Genomic DNA, 13,486 nt, shown 5'->3' on the forward strand with positions numbered 1-13,486 from the left:
ACAACCATGGAAAGAATACAAGTCTACTAGTAAACTTCCGGATTTGATTTGGTTAAGCTTAAGGATACTTCCTCACTTTTTTCTCTCTCCACAGATATAAGTTTACCAAAATCTGCCACAATATGCTACACAGCTGCTCTTCTCAAAGCAAGAGCTGTCTCTGACAAGTAAGTCCAGAAGAATATCTGTGCCATCTGGGAACTTGGCTATTGGTTTCATAGCTGGAGGACCCTTCACCCTGACAAGAATAAGTTTGTGCTGCCATAAATTTGCAATATATACTTGATAACCAAGAAATGATTTTATATTTTGTTGTCACATAATGAAAGGTCACTTGAGTTTCTTACTTGCTTACTGCAATCACTATCTACATATTATTGCATTGGTTTAGAAAAAAAACACACACAACTAGGAAATGGGGTTTTGTTGGTTGCCTTCCTCTTCTGCACAAAAAGAAAAATACTATAAATGTAATTCTGGCAACTAATCCCGACCAGCAGGATGATAACACTGTGTTTGCAAGTGGGGGAGCTGTTTTTTTTTCTTTGAGAGAGAGCCCAAGAATTTAAGGCGTAAGAGTTCCTGGCAGGCAAGGAATGCATTACCATTGTGGTCTGTAAGGAGCAGAGTGCTTAGTCCTCCCACATTGCTGCTCCCAAAATTGAGAAAAGATGCAGGGATTCCACAGGTTGGGGGAATCTGCATCATCTTATAGGATGGGCTCCTATGAGCCAATTCTCCAAAGTGGAAGCTCTCAGATCCCAAGGAGTCACAGCACACACTTGTGACCAGGGTCTGAAGAGCATGGCCCAAGCCGAGTGGGAAAGCCAGCTTTCCTTCTTGCTTTATTTTTTATTTTTTTACAATTTTGCTATGAATAGTCTGTACACTTCAAGACCTGAGTAATTTTTTTTCTTTCATTCTTTTTTGTCCTGTAGATCGCCAGTACCAACTGCAACATCTTTCCTCCCTACACAGCGACTCCAGCTTGGGAGGGCAGGACTAGGTTTGTCACAGCTTTCCCTGTGGTGTCTGCCTGCCAAGTACAGCTATGGAGTTAGCCGTGGGGTGTGAGGTGAGAAAGAGATTGCATGGTCTGGGTATCCACCCCTCCCCATTCACTGGGGCAGATGCTGTTTGCCCACAGTTACGGGTATGCATACTTTCAGGAATGGGTGCAGCTGAAAGCAGATCACTCACTACTGCTTCTGTACCAAGCTGTCATCTCAGCCTGTCCCTGCGGCACTGGGTTGAGAACTTCTCCAAACCTTCCCAAAAGATTTTTTTTTAAATGAAGAAAACACTCTTGAATAATCACTGGCATAATTTTTCTTCCCCCTTTCCCATGTTTAAGAGGTTTTTGTCCTGATTTTTTTTAAAAAATAAATAAACAGAAACAAAAAGCACATAAAGCAAGTTTAGACAAGATGAAGAGGAAGAGAGAAATGTGTCTCTTTGTACGTTGTCTGTGATTAGTTGCAAATATGGGTCTGACTTGTGCTGGGACTTTGCATCTTTGACTTTGTGCTGGGAATTTGCTTGTATAGAATGTCCTCTTGCATTGACAGATTGGGAGAGGGATAAAAAACTTGTTGACACTGCTTTCACAGACCCCTACTACTTATATCCTTTTAAAAAAAAAATCTCCTGCTGATTCTGAGGTTGACCTCCATGCTTTTGTTGCCTTTTTTCTGTATAGATTTTCTCCTGAAGCAGCTTCAAGACGAGGGCTGAGCACAGCAGAGATGAATGCAGTAGAAGCTATTCACAGAGCAGTAGAATTTAATCCACATGTGCCAAAAGTGAGTTTGTTACGAGTCTCTTCTACAATTTGAAGCCAGAACTAGGTTTAAAAAATCAGGGTGATAAAAATGTAGATTAAAAAAAAAATCAGGATGAGGGCTGAAGGTAAGGAAAGGTGATAAAAAGTGCTGTGATGTTGGGTTGTTGTTTTTTAAACCTTTGATGCCTACCTCATACATACTTTGAGGCCATGAACTGACATAGATACATAAACTCACCTCACAGTATCTCTGCATAGGAAGTTCTAGCCCTACCTGGAAAATATGTTCCAGTATTCACACTAGTATTCATGGACCCCTACACTGCTTACCTTTTCTTTTTCTTCTAATTTAACCCTTTCAATCCATCTTCCATCTTGCCTCTGCAGTAACCATTGCAGCTGCTAAAATGTAAAATATGTAAAAAAAATTAATCCTATTTTAATGCTCTCTTCTGTATATTTTTATATAAATATATGCATATATAAATAAGGGAATGCAAAAGGATAATAAGGAGAAAAATAGTGGAAAGCATGTGCTGAAATGAAATTGTCAGTAACAACTAGAGCAAACCTACTGCATCAATATGGATATGGTAAATCAATGCGTATTTAAGTTCCATTGATTTGATGCCTTAAGTATAAAAATGCAACACAAAAAATGAGCATGAACCTAGATTCTACATCACAGTCTAAATTTTGTAACTTCACAAATCCATAGCTTTACTGCAAAAGTGCAATGAAACTGTGTTAGTGAATTGCAAAGATGTGTATCTGGACACTGGCAAGAGTGCTGATGTGTATCAGATGCTTCCAATGTGCACTAAGCACTTCTGATGTGCATCAGGAACTTTTAATGCACATTGGACATTCCTGTTACCTCTGACACTTCTTAGCCAGTATCCCAAATCTCATAGGGAGTTCCCTCGATGCGCATCTGTGGCCATTGCACATTGGGGTTATTAAACAGACTATCATTGTGAGATGGACACCAGTATGTTGTAATGTCATAGCAGTCCATAGGTGAATGCAGACATGCTCAGTTATATTTCCTGCACACATGTGTCCACTTACAAGGATCAAAATCCCATGTTGAATTCCAGTCAGGGTTTTATTTTTAAGTTACAAAAGAAAAATAAAGAAAAATCAACAGCAGAACTAAGATTTAACAAATGGTTATCATTTTTGAAACTAAGGATTGAAAGTTTAGGAGAATAAAAAGGGCTTAATCTAGTGGCCAAAGACTAGAATACAGTCTTTCTCAGGAGGGTGTTCTGTACTCAAATTACAACTATTGAAAAGACTAAAGAGTAAGAAAGATCTTAGCCTATATTTTCCTCTGGTTCCCCAAAGAGTTATCGAGCACCCTTTGCCATCTGTGAGCATATTTTCATTCTTGGGATACATCTGTAATTTAATATCAAGTGACACTGGTAACATTTTATGGTTGATCCATTGGTCCAAATTGGATCATCTGCACTGCTGGTGACACAGGCCCTTTGCAAAATTTCAGGTGAGGACTTTGTTCCTCCATGCCCTTTAAATAATTGTGTTCTATCTTTCTGTTACAGTATCTTCTAGAAATGAAAAGCTTAATATTGCCTCCTGAACATATTTTGAAGAGAGGCGACAGTGAAGCAATAGCTTATGCTTTCTTTCACCTTCAGCACTGGAAAAGGGTCGAGGGGGCACTGAATCTCTTACATTGTACGTGGGAAGGCAGTAAGTAATTCACTTTCTAAGAGGCATACGGCAAGAGATAAATGCTGAATGCTACAATTGCTCGTTTTCATTTTATATGCCGAAACTCTAAGGGCACCAGATCCTGTCTGATCTTGAAAGCTAAGCAGGGTCAACCCTGGTTAATACTTAGATGGGAGACTGCCAACACATACCAGGTGCTGTAAGCTATATTTCAAAGGAGGCAACTGGCAAAACTAGCTCTGAGTATTTCTTACCTAAGAAAAACCTATGAAATTTATGGGGTCACCATAAGTCAACAAGTGATTTGAAGGCACATAATACACATACAACTTTGCAATGGAAAGCTCCTGCACAGTTTCAAGTCAGTCATACTAATGTCTGGTCTAGCAATGTCTACTTGCACAAAGTGGTTCTACTGCATGCAAGTGGTCTTTTGTGATTATTTATGTTTGTTGAAAGAGGAATCTTTAAAAAGACTTTACATTCACACTTACTACCTATATTATATAAATAATGTTGGAGCAATAGCAAAGAGAGGCTTGAATTCTGTGGCTAGTTTTAAAGTAGACCCATTAAATCAGTGGGCTTTACCTATGTGTTGACTTACCATTCAACAATACATTGAATGAATCTGATGTAGTTGGGATTGACCAACAGGATTGCAGACACTATTCTTAAGTTTACATAGCCAAGTATGACCATCTGGATACAAAAGGGGATAAATTTTAAAAAAAGCTAGATAGAAGGAAATATACTCCAACACAATATATGCCAACACAAGTGCATGCACTGCTGTCTTTGTCCATGCCATCTGCTCCTCGTCACACAGCTGGCATGCATAATGGCACAGTTCGATGCCAAGCATTGGAACTTGGAGACCCAGAAACTAGATTAAGACAGTTTCCTACTTAATCCAGTAGGTGGCTCTTGTTTGTGAAAAAATAAATAAATCACACCATAATCTGGAAGTGAGCAGGCCTTAAAACCCCTAAAGGAAGCAGATTTTGTCTGATCTTGGAGGCTAAGCAGGGAGGGTGAGCTCTGGTTAGTATTTGGATGAGAGGCCACCAATTAATACCAAGTGCTGTAGGCTATATTTCAGAGGAGACAACTGGCAAACATATCTCTTGAGTATTCCTTGCCTAAGAAAACCCTATGGAATTCATGGAATCGCTGTAAATCAATTGGTGGTTTGAAGGGATGTACATACACAATCTGGAAGTGATATGTAGCATTTGATGGACACCCATACAAATGCTATGCTTTGTGAAGATGTTTATATTTTTGTGAGATATTTGCAATCAGTTATTGCAGCTACAAAATTACAGCTACGTTCTCAAAAAATTGATTTATTTAAAATACTAGTATTACCAGAGTTCTCAAAACAGTTTACACAGTAAAATTGGACAGCAGTTAAAAGATCTTAAGGCTCCTCCAGATTCTTGAATGTGTTAGGAGGCTACTGGCGGTTGTGGTATTTGTTGCTGTATTTCTTGGGGCTTTTTAAAAGGATATATCCAAATGATGTTTTTGTTGTTCTGTATTATTTTCTAACAATACCTATAACCAGCTGCAGCATTTTATTCCCACATTCAAATGAGTCTCTTTTTAATTCCAAGACATATTGAACATGAAGTCTCCTCTTCTCCCCATATATATATATATATATATATATATATATATTTATGGTGTGTGTGTGTGTGTGTGTGTGTGTGTGTTTCAGTGCATAACTGGAAATGACACTTTTGCATTATAATGCTAAAAAAAAATTAAATTCAGAGAGAACAAAATTTGGCCACGCCATAGAAAGGAATGTGTGGATCCAAAGGCAACAACAAACCAGAAACATATAATGTCAGAACACACTTTAAACTAATCTGGAAGAACCTGTAATTGTCAAGTTTCCATAGAGTTTTGCCTGTGTTTCTCCTAGAATGTTGTAGGATGTATTGAGCAAGTGATATAAGAAGCCCTTCTCAATGAGCTTCATGACTGAGTCTGTCTTTCAGCTTCCCCCATTCCTAGTCTTGGCACTAGGCACACTGGGGAGACCTTTAGAGGCCACCGTGAATAACCCTCCCCAGCTATTAGTATGTTCACATTTCATATGTACAGTATAGTTACAGGACAGCTCTTGACTAATACTTTCCTTAGTGAATGATGTCTGTGGGACCAGAAAGAGACTAACGGTCTGATGATTTCTTAGCAGCAAAAACTACGTTTTGCCAGAATGCACTCTTCTTATTCCCACCCCCCATTCCCTAGGGAGAGATGAGGGACAATTTCACCGTATTATCCCAGACCTGTTTTAAATTGGGAGGTCAAAATTATGGGTGCCCACTCATCATAAGGTGACAATGTGGAATTGGATGTCAGGAAAATTAACTTGAAGTTTATACAGTGAGGTATTACTGTATTGAATGTGTTATGATTATCCTAGCAACTGAAAGTGTTTTCTGCAATATTTATATACTAATTTGTTATTCCTCAGTGTCTTCAAAGCTTCAAATAATGCCATAGTTAGTCTAATATGACATATTTAATTGCAGTATTAGCACAATGCACATGATGTCAAAATTAGCATCAAAATAGTATAAAAACACATTTGTTGCCACTGAAAAATGTATTGCAAATGCTTTATAAATCAATACCAGCTTCTATAATCTTCCAAAAGTGAATGTTTCCCTCCTTTTTAGCTTTCAGAATGATCCCTTATCCATTGGAAAAGGGGCACCTTTTCTATCCTTACCCCATCTGCACAGAAACAGCAGATAGAGAACTGCTTCCATGTAAGTAAGAGATTTTTTAAATCTTGGTTAAAATCTTGTTAAATTCTCAACTCCAGATCATTAAAAGAAAAAAGCTATTTGTCTACAACAGGCCTTCACAAGCAAAATGTACTCTTGATTTAAAAGCATGTAATGTATATTGAAGATAATAAAACATACTGCTCTGTCCTGCCAGAGAGCTGTCATTGAACAGGATGCATCAGCCACCTTTGAGTATGACCATGAAAAATGACGTTCTTGAGCTTACTTAGGAAGGAAGACCTCCACTTTGATGAATAATGAGAATGTTGTTACACTGCCATACACACATGAATTGGCACTTTAGACAAAGACCACAGTTTCTGTATTAGGGCAAGGAGTAAAACTAAAAGCAGGTGATGGTTCCCCACCATCACAACCATCTTTGGATGGAAAAGGAAGACGTATTTTGACTTTGCCTGCTTTACTTTACCATGCCAGAACTGAGAAATAATTGAAGTTGGTTCTCTGCATACAAACCACTTTGAGGATTGCCAGGCAGGCCTTTTTATCTATGTCAAGATTGTTAGTGAAGAAAGCATGTATTTGTTTAATCATACAAATGTGCACAGTATTCAACTGCTGCCAGGGTCAATCTGCAGGAAAAACAGTTTCTGTAGCACCTGAATGGTGATAATTTGTAGCTATGCAGACGAATGGTCACATAATCATTGCACTCTTGTCTGTAGAAGTGCTTGTCAAGGCCTTGGTGATGAATGACACACTCCCCTCTCCTTCCTAAAATGTTTTCAAAAGTTTTCATTTTTTATATAATAGAAAGGCTCTCCCCTTCATCATTTCTTCCCTCCCACATCCTCTGCTCCCCCATTACTCCATCCATTCCTGGTGTTGGAAGTGGCTATATAGCCTTTTGATTTCTGTAACAAAGAAGGGAAGGAAATCCAAAAGGTACCAAGAGACTTCTTACAGGAGAACTCTGTGTCTATTACACATGTCACTATAAATGGAATGGAAATAGTTTGAAATATACAAGGTGCACTACAGGAAAGAATTATTTATGATAGAAGCTTTCTTGACTGTACAATCTTTGGCTGATATTTCTTTCCTCAGAAAGAAACCATGGCAAGATTTTTCCCCTCCACTCTTTTCTGCTCTCCCTAATGATAACCCCCACCATTTAGCCAAAAGGCTGTACAGATTGAGTCTCCTTTATCTGAAATGCTTGGGACCATTATTGTTTTGAATTATGGATTTTTTTGGTATTTTTGAATATTTGAATAATACATAATGAGATATTATTATTATTATTATTATTATTATTATTCTGCTTAATCTCTAGGAATCTAAGCACATTACAACAGTAAAACAAAATACAGTTAAAAGAGAATACATTAAAAATTCCAAGATCCCCATTCCTCCCCCCAGTCATCAAAACATAATTAAATGCTAAAAGGAGATTAAACCAAGAAAAGAGGTTTAAAACATTAATATACAATAATGTATATTAAAATGAATAAAGATAAAGATGGGGGATAATGGGAGAAAAAGGAGGGGGGGAGGCAGGTCAGCAAGGATGTTCTAGTCTGGAAAGGCCTGCCAGAAGAGATCCGTCTTATTAGCCTTCTTAAAGGTTTCGAAGGTGGTCATCTGACGGATCTCGTCCGGCAGGTCTTCGAGAGTCTAAGAGCAGCTGCTGAAAAGGAACGCTGGGTCATGGTAGAGAGTCTAGTCCTCTTTGGTTGAAGCAGATTCTTCCCAGCAGAAAGAAGAGTGCGGGTTGGATTATATGGGAGAAGGCGCTCCCGCAAGAAGTCAGGACCCAGGCCATGTAGGGCTTTAAAAGTTAAAACCAACACTTTGTATCTTGCCTGGAAGTTAATAGGCAGGCAGTGAAGGGATTTTAAAACTAGTGTGATGTGGGCAAATCTAGATGTGCCAGTAACCAGCCTGGCTGCCATATTCTGTACCAATTGAAGTTTCTGAACTTTACACAAAGGTAGTCCCATGTAGAGTGCATATCTTGGAGATCGGACCCAAGTCTAGACAGGAAATTAATTTTTCTTAGAATGATGTTCAAGATGAAAAATTTGGGGTGAAGTTCATTGAACCAAGTCCCAGAAATTGGAAAATAAATAAGATTCAAGAATAACTTGGCACTTCTGTTTTGCTTACCCTATTTTGCATTATACTTTTCTTGCAGCATTCCACGAAGTCTCTGTTTACCCCAAGAAGGAGCTTCCTTTCTTTATTCTCTTCACTGCTGGGTTATGTTCCTTCACAGCTATGCTGGCCCTTCTGACACATCAGTTCCCAGAGCTAATGGGTGTCTTTGCAAAAGCTGTGAGTAGTCCTTCTGATCCCTCTTACTTTGGTAGGTGTGTATCTGTGTGTGTGAGTGAGAGAGGGAGAGAATAAATAAAACAAGGTCTGTGAAGAATAATTCCTAGATTAGATGTTTATGATGTAGCACAGACAGTTGTGTCTTTGGCCTGTTACAGACTGCCAAAATAAAGCTGCTTCGGGTCTCTTTGGAGGCATGCTATTTAAATGATGCATGGTTCCTAAGAGTCCGGAGGTCGCGCCAAAGCCACATTCCATTCCTAAGCACTGGAGTGCAGCTTTGGTGCAGCTTCCAGATTCTTAGGATGCATGCATCATTTAAATAGCATGCCTCCAAAGAGACCCAAAGCAGCTTTATTTTGGCAGTCTGTAACAGGCCTTTGAGACTATCATAATTCTATAATAGTGGCTAGAATCCTATATCAGCTACTTAAACATATTTAACTAAGGCCCTGGACAAACGGGCCCTGTAGCAACTCCTGGCAACATGCTAGGGTTGCCTCGGGGTGCCGTTTCTAGACGCCCCACAACCCTAGGACGTCACCAGGATGTCACAGCTGTGCGGCGCCGTATACACGGCACGCATAACTGTGACGTCACGGCTGCGCACCTTCCAGACGGGCGCGTGCGGCAGCGCTGTCCTCGCGCCGCTGCAGGCAGTTTGCAGCGGCACGAAATGGAGCCGCTTTTTAGGGGTCCTTTTGCTTCCGCGTAGCTGCACCGTGCTATTTGGATGCTGCAGCACTGTTATGCGGAAAAGAGAGTCGGGCACTGGCCACCTCTTTCTGACAGTCTGTACCCCGCCTAAGTAACCTCTTCTAGCCTGACCCCATGAAACCTGATGGAAATGTCATTCATCTATGCTCCAGTCACTGGCAGAATGGACCTCCTCCCAACTCCCCTTCCACACACCTGGGCCTCTTTCTCAGCTTCTACCCACACTATGGCCATAAAAAAGTGAACAAATTACAAGTGCTGAGGGCCCAATGTGGCTCTGAAACTGAGGATGGAGGAACTGGGGCTTCACCCTATGTCCCTGTCTCTGTCTTTTATGCACATTTGAAGACATCCATTCTGGAAATAAAACAGGGAAGGGATGTAAGCCCCAGAAGGGCACTATTCATTTTGGGTGTTCAGTTTGGTAGAGAATTGTCAAGACAGCCAATATATCCTAGGCACCCTCAGGCCTTGACACTTATTTTCTCAAACACCTCATATTAAACTTTTAATGAGAGCCAACATGGTATAATGGTTTGAGTGTTGGACTGTGACTCTGGAGACAAGGGTTTCAATCCTGGCTCGGCCATGTAAACCCACTGGGTGACCTTGGACAAGTCACATTCTCTCAGCCTCAGAGGATGGCAGTGGCAAACCTGCTCTGAAAAAATTTGCCAAGAAAACCCTGTAACATTTGCCCTGAATTACAGTCATGGCCTCAGGGTTGCCATACAACTGAACCTACTTGAAAGCACACAAGAACAAAGACTTTTAATGACATCTTTCCAGAGCAGAACAAGACAAAAGGAATATGTTCCTAGCATAGAAGCACACCAATACTTTTTGTTGCTAGTGGAATAGATGGCCAAGGGCTTGATGCATGTGGCTGCATCCAGGATGGAAATGCCAAGAGGGAAAATGATCAAAAGCAAGCACAAATTCTTACCTAAATAGAAATCTCAAAGGTACATAGGAGGGAGGAAGAGTAACATCAAGGGAATACCCATTTTCTTTATTTGTACATTTCAAATGTACTTGGTTCAATTTGGTGATTCTGGCCTGAATAACATTTGCTTATCTGAAGTGTGGCAATAGTGAGTTGGAGCAGGTTGAAATAGATTACAAGCCATCCTTGTTTATCAGTTTATCCAGGGCATATTTCTTTTTTGAAAAAATCCAACTTTTATAGCTCAGTTTTCCCTCCAGGGTTTATTGTTCAAATGAATGCTTAAACCAAACAGCAATCCAGTGCACTAGAAAGTAATTTGCATTGTTTGGTTTATGAAGTGCTTTATTAGTTGGCTTTCTTACAGATCCTCAGGAAATGGAATGGAAGTGCTATCCCATTAGTCTTCATACTGCCAATATGTAAACTAGAAATGTAATAATCACAAGGCATGATTATGAGAAGCTAGTCTTGATGAATAGTGCAGCAAAAAAGAGATTCTTATTCAAGAAATTTCTCAAGAAGCATGGTTTGGCCATGTTTACATTTATATGGCAGAAAAACCAAAATGAAGAAAGTGAAATGAGAAAGTAAGCGAGAAATAAGTTCATTAATGTAAGAGAGATGTATAACAGGAAGTTAGCGCTAAGAAGAGAGAAGCAAAAAGGATGCAAGAAAGAAGGAATGAGTAGGCAAATAAATAGCATCAAAGACAGCCAGGGAAGAAAAGAAGGGGAGCCCAAAACTTACTACATTACTAAGGACCATTTTAGTAAGTAGTCTTGACTGTTCCTTGGATATTTTCTTTTCATATGTATCATCAGAAGGGGGAATTTTTTGTTATATTGTGTGCCTTCAACTTATTTCCAATCTATGGCAACCTTAAGAAAAATGTATCACAGTTTTCTTGGCAAGATTTGTTCAGAGATGGTTTGCTGTTGCCATCCTCAGAGGGTGAGAAAGTGTGACCGAGTGGGGATTAAAACCATCTAATTAAAAATAATAATTGTAAGCTGCTCTGATAGCCATTAGGGCTGAAGGGCGGGGTATAAATGCCATATATCCTGGTCTTCCAACATCCTTGTCCAATACTCAAATTATTTGTGTATCAAGGGGGGGGGGGGGGAGTGTGTTGCCATGAGTGTGTATAAATCTTTGAAGTTTAATTTGTACAAATTGGAGTACGTTCTGATGTATTTTTATCATGGTCCATAAATTCAAAATATATAACTAGAATAAGGGAATGCTCATCCACTTTCTTACTTCCCCCCGCCAAGCAGACTTGCCCAACCTCCACTGCCAGAGACTTTCTCTCCACATGAGACCTCTTCAAAAACTGCAGTTTTCTAAGACATTGGGCAGTAGAGAAAGAATGATTAAATTATTTATTATCTCTTGGGGAAAGAAATAATTTAACAGAGCACATCACTACAAGGATATTGCTTAAATCAAAAGCACAGTGTTGGTACAGAGGTAAGGATAATGTGGTCCTCCAGATGTTGTTGGACTGCACCTTCCAGCATTCCTCACCATTGGCTATTCTGGCTAAAGCTGATCTCAGTTCAACACTGCCAGGAGGGCTGTGTTGTAATACAGCCACATCATACAATTAGATTACTTCCTGGGTTGATCCACTTGTTTGTCTGTTTACTTTGCAGTTCCTAAGCACCCTCTTTGCCCCATTGAACTTTGTGATGGAAAAAGTGGAAAGCATCCTGCCTTCCAGTCTCTGGCATCAGCTGACAAGAATCTGAAGGAAATTGGTCCTAAATGACATTTTCTGTGCCAACTGACTGTTGACTACCAGAAAGCATGATTTTTTTTTTAAAAAAGGGAAGCTGTTACAAGCTCTTCATGGATTGTCTGTTATCATATAATTTTTTTGTTGTACAAAATACATGGATGTTTGATTCTATTCTATTTTGCTTTCAAAAAAAAAACCCAAACAAAAAAAAATCTTTAAAAAAAAAATAAATCTTTTCGTGCAGTTCAGTCCTTTGTTTGCATTTTCTGCATCAAATTTCACTCATACATCTTCCATTATTTGGGGATGTGTGCAAATATTTAGCCCAAATATTGCATAGGCAAGGAAAAGCATGCTTTAAACATCTGTACAAGTCAAGCATTTATGTTTTAAAGAACTTTTAGACTGAAAGTCAGTGAGGTGGTGCTAATTGACGATATTGAGTTGCTATAATCGACCCTGTGCTATTAGTAATTATGGATACTTGGACCCAGGGCAAAGGATCAATATATACTTACACACATCAGCTAATGGCTCTGCTGTAATGCCCAAGAAATATTAAACACTAGGCACTGTGCCCTTACATGTGACACTGAAAGAGCTAATGATCTTTAAAAGCAAAACAAAAGTTACTCAGTAGTGTCCAAGCATCTCCTTTAATATTCTGTATGAAGACAAATATATTCAACAACATGATGAATGGAGACTCTTAAGCCTAAATCATATTGTTAGTCCCAACTAGAGGAGACGCATAAACTTGGTAAGTCAACACATAAGTTCCATGGATCTGCTCCAGAATTCAGATCTTCGCAACAGGGTACTAGCATTTTGGGGCCACAGAGAGCTTGCATAAAATATTATTAGATGTTTATGGCCGACATCCTGTTAGTGACTTTGGGGCGAAACAGATTGCCCCTTTGCGTCGTCTGGGCAACTTCATAGCGAGGCTTTTTTACGCTGCATGCTCAAGCCGCCCAGAAGCCACATGTGGGCCGGCTTCTGGGCATCTTGGGGCGTGGTGGTTATACACCGCAAGCCCCCCAACATGCTGGGAATCTGCTGAAGGGCCACAGAAGAGCCACTAAAGGCTTTTCTGATGCCAAAAAAGGAGTGGTTGAAAACCGTTCCGTTTTTGGCCAGCACCACAGTGGATGCAGTTGCCACAGCCCCAATCCAGCTTTGCTGGGGTGGCTCCAAGCCAACTTTTTGGGGCAGTCTGTTTCACCCCTTAATTAAGCAGAAGTGCAGTTATGCACACATAAGTCCCTTTTGGGATAAAGTGAAATCTTGCCTGGATTTTGCAACTCTGTCTTCCAGAGCCCACATGGCCAAAGGGAATAACCTCTGCCTGTATGGATATCTGTCCAATCTGAGAACAACATCTTGACAAAATGTCTCTTATGAGTCTAACACCAACTTTTTTCTTTTATTTTTAACACCTTCACCTGATGAAGAAGCCAGAGCTTCAAAAGCTTGCATGATGTATT

General features: G+C 39.8%; 1 protein-coding gene across 3 annotated transcripts in view; it reads left to right on the top strand.

Moving 5' to 3' along the window:
* Nucleotides 1-12,214, top strand: part of ST7 (suppression of tumorigenicity 7) — a 132,045-nt gene extending 119,831 nt beyond the window's left edge. For 2 of the 3 annotated variants that reach the window (XM_089524338.1, XM_089524340.1), the window contains exons 10-15: nt 95-167; nt 1,700-1,802; nt 3,352-3,502; nt 6,181-6,273; nt 8,453-8,592; nt 11,914-12,214. In XM_089524338.1, the coding sequence (XP_089380464.1) occupies nt 95-167; nt 1,700-1,802; nt 3,352-3,502; nt 6,181-6,273; nt 8,453-8,592; nt 11,914-12,009 (656 nt within the window). In that variant the 3' untranslated portion in view covers nt 12,010-12,214. The remainder of the gene's footprint in view (nt 1-94; nt 168-1,699; nt 1,803-3,351; nt 3,503-6,180; nt 6,274-8,452; nt 8,593-11,913) is intronic. The other variant, XM_089524339.1, reaches the window with a different exon arrangement.
* Nucleotides 12,215-13,486: the final 1,272 nt, after the last annotated feature.

This window comes from Sceloporus occidentalis, unplaced genomic scaffold (assembly GCF_023333645.1).
Source record: "Sceloporus occidentalis isolate IW3139 unplaced genomic scaffold, rSceOcc1.0.p SCAF_5, whole genome shotgun sequence".
In the NCBI taxonomy this organism is placed as follows: domain Eukaryota; kingdom Metazoa; phylum Chordata; class Lepidosauria; order Squamata; family Phrynosomatidae; genus Sceloporus; species Sceloporus occidentalis.